This window comes from Myotis davidii, unplaced genomic scaffold, assembly GCF_000327345.1.
Source record: "Myotis davidii unplaced genomic scaffold, ASM32734v1 scaffold993, whole genome shotgun sequence".
NCBI classification, from domain to species: Eukaryota; Metazoa; Chordata; class Mammalia; order Chiroptera; family Vespertilionidae; genus Myotis; species Myotis davidii.
Window position 1 is genome coordinate 298,348 of NW_006285483.1, and position 803 is coordinate 299,150.

Here is an 803-nt window from a genome sequence, read left to right on the forward strand (position 1 = left end):
CGCCTCCGAGGAGCCAGGGCGGCCGTGCCCTTCTGCCGGGTGCCCGCGTGGCTGCCGCCGCCCCTCGGAATCGTCCGGGGCCGCCGAGGAGTTCGCTACGGAGGGAGGCGGGGGCCTTTGGGAGGAGGAGGCGGAGGCGGCGGAGGAGGAGGGAAGGAAGATGGCGGCCGTGGAACTAGAGTGGATCCCAGAGACTCTCTACAACACCGCCATCTCCGCCGTCGTGGACAACTACATCCGCTCCCGCCGGGACATCCGCTCCTTGCCCGAGAACATCCAGTTCGATGTTTACTACAAGGTACGGGCCTTGGGCCTGCTCTCCCCTCTCCTGCCGCAACCCGCGGGGCCGCACCCCCTTCCACGTCTGCGAACCCCCGCGGTAACCCCTTACCCCTCGGAGCAGGATGGCCTCCCGAGACATCTGGTGCTGTCTCGGGGCTGCCAGTGTAGAGACACCCGATCTCCATCCACATTCTCTGTCTTTCCAGCTCTTGGGCCTTGATGGGTGTCTCTTCCAAAGGAGCCCCCGTTTTGGCGTCCCCTCCTATGCGGCGCCCCCGTGGGTAGGCCTTCGCGTGGACTTCCTCTGTTGCGTCCCTCTCCTCCTCTTCTAGCTTGTGTCTTCGGGATATTTTCTGCACCCTCTTCCCAATTAATGGTCAGCATCAGCTGGACTTTTTTCCTGTGCTTCCCCTCCCCCAGCCCCTCTCCCCTACCCCCTTCCTACTTTTTCCTCTCTCCTCCCTCCTGCCCAAGTTTTTTTTTTTTTTTTTCTTTCGTGTTCCTTGGTTTCTCTCTTCTCA

General features: G+C 61.8%; 1 protein-coding gene across 1 annotated transcript in view; it reads left to right on the forward strand.

The window, feature by feature from the left end:
• Nucleotides 1-6: 6 nt before the first annotated feature.
• Nucleotides 7-803, forward strand: part of APPBP2 (amyloid beta precursor protein binding protein 2) — a 46,747-nt gene continuing 45,950 nt past the window's right edge. Inside the window, exon 1 of the mRNA XM_006756162.2 lies at nt 7-298. Within this exon, the coding sequence (XP_006756225.1) occupies nt 161-298 (138 nt within the window). The 5' untranslated portion in view covers nt 7-160. The remainder of the gene's footprint in view (nt 299-803) is intronic.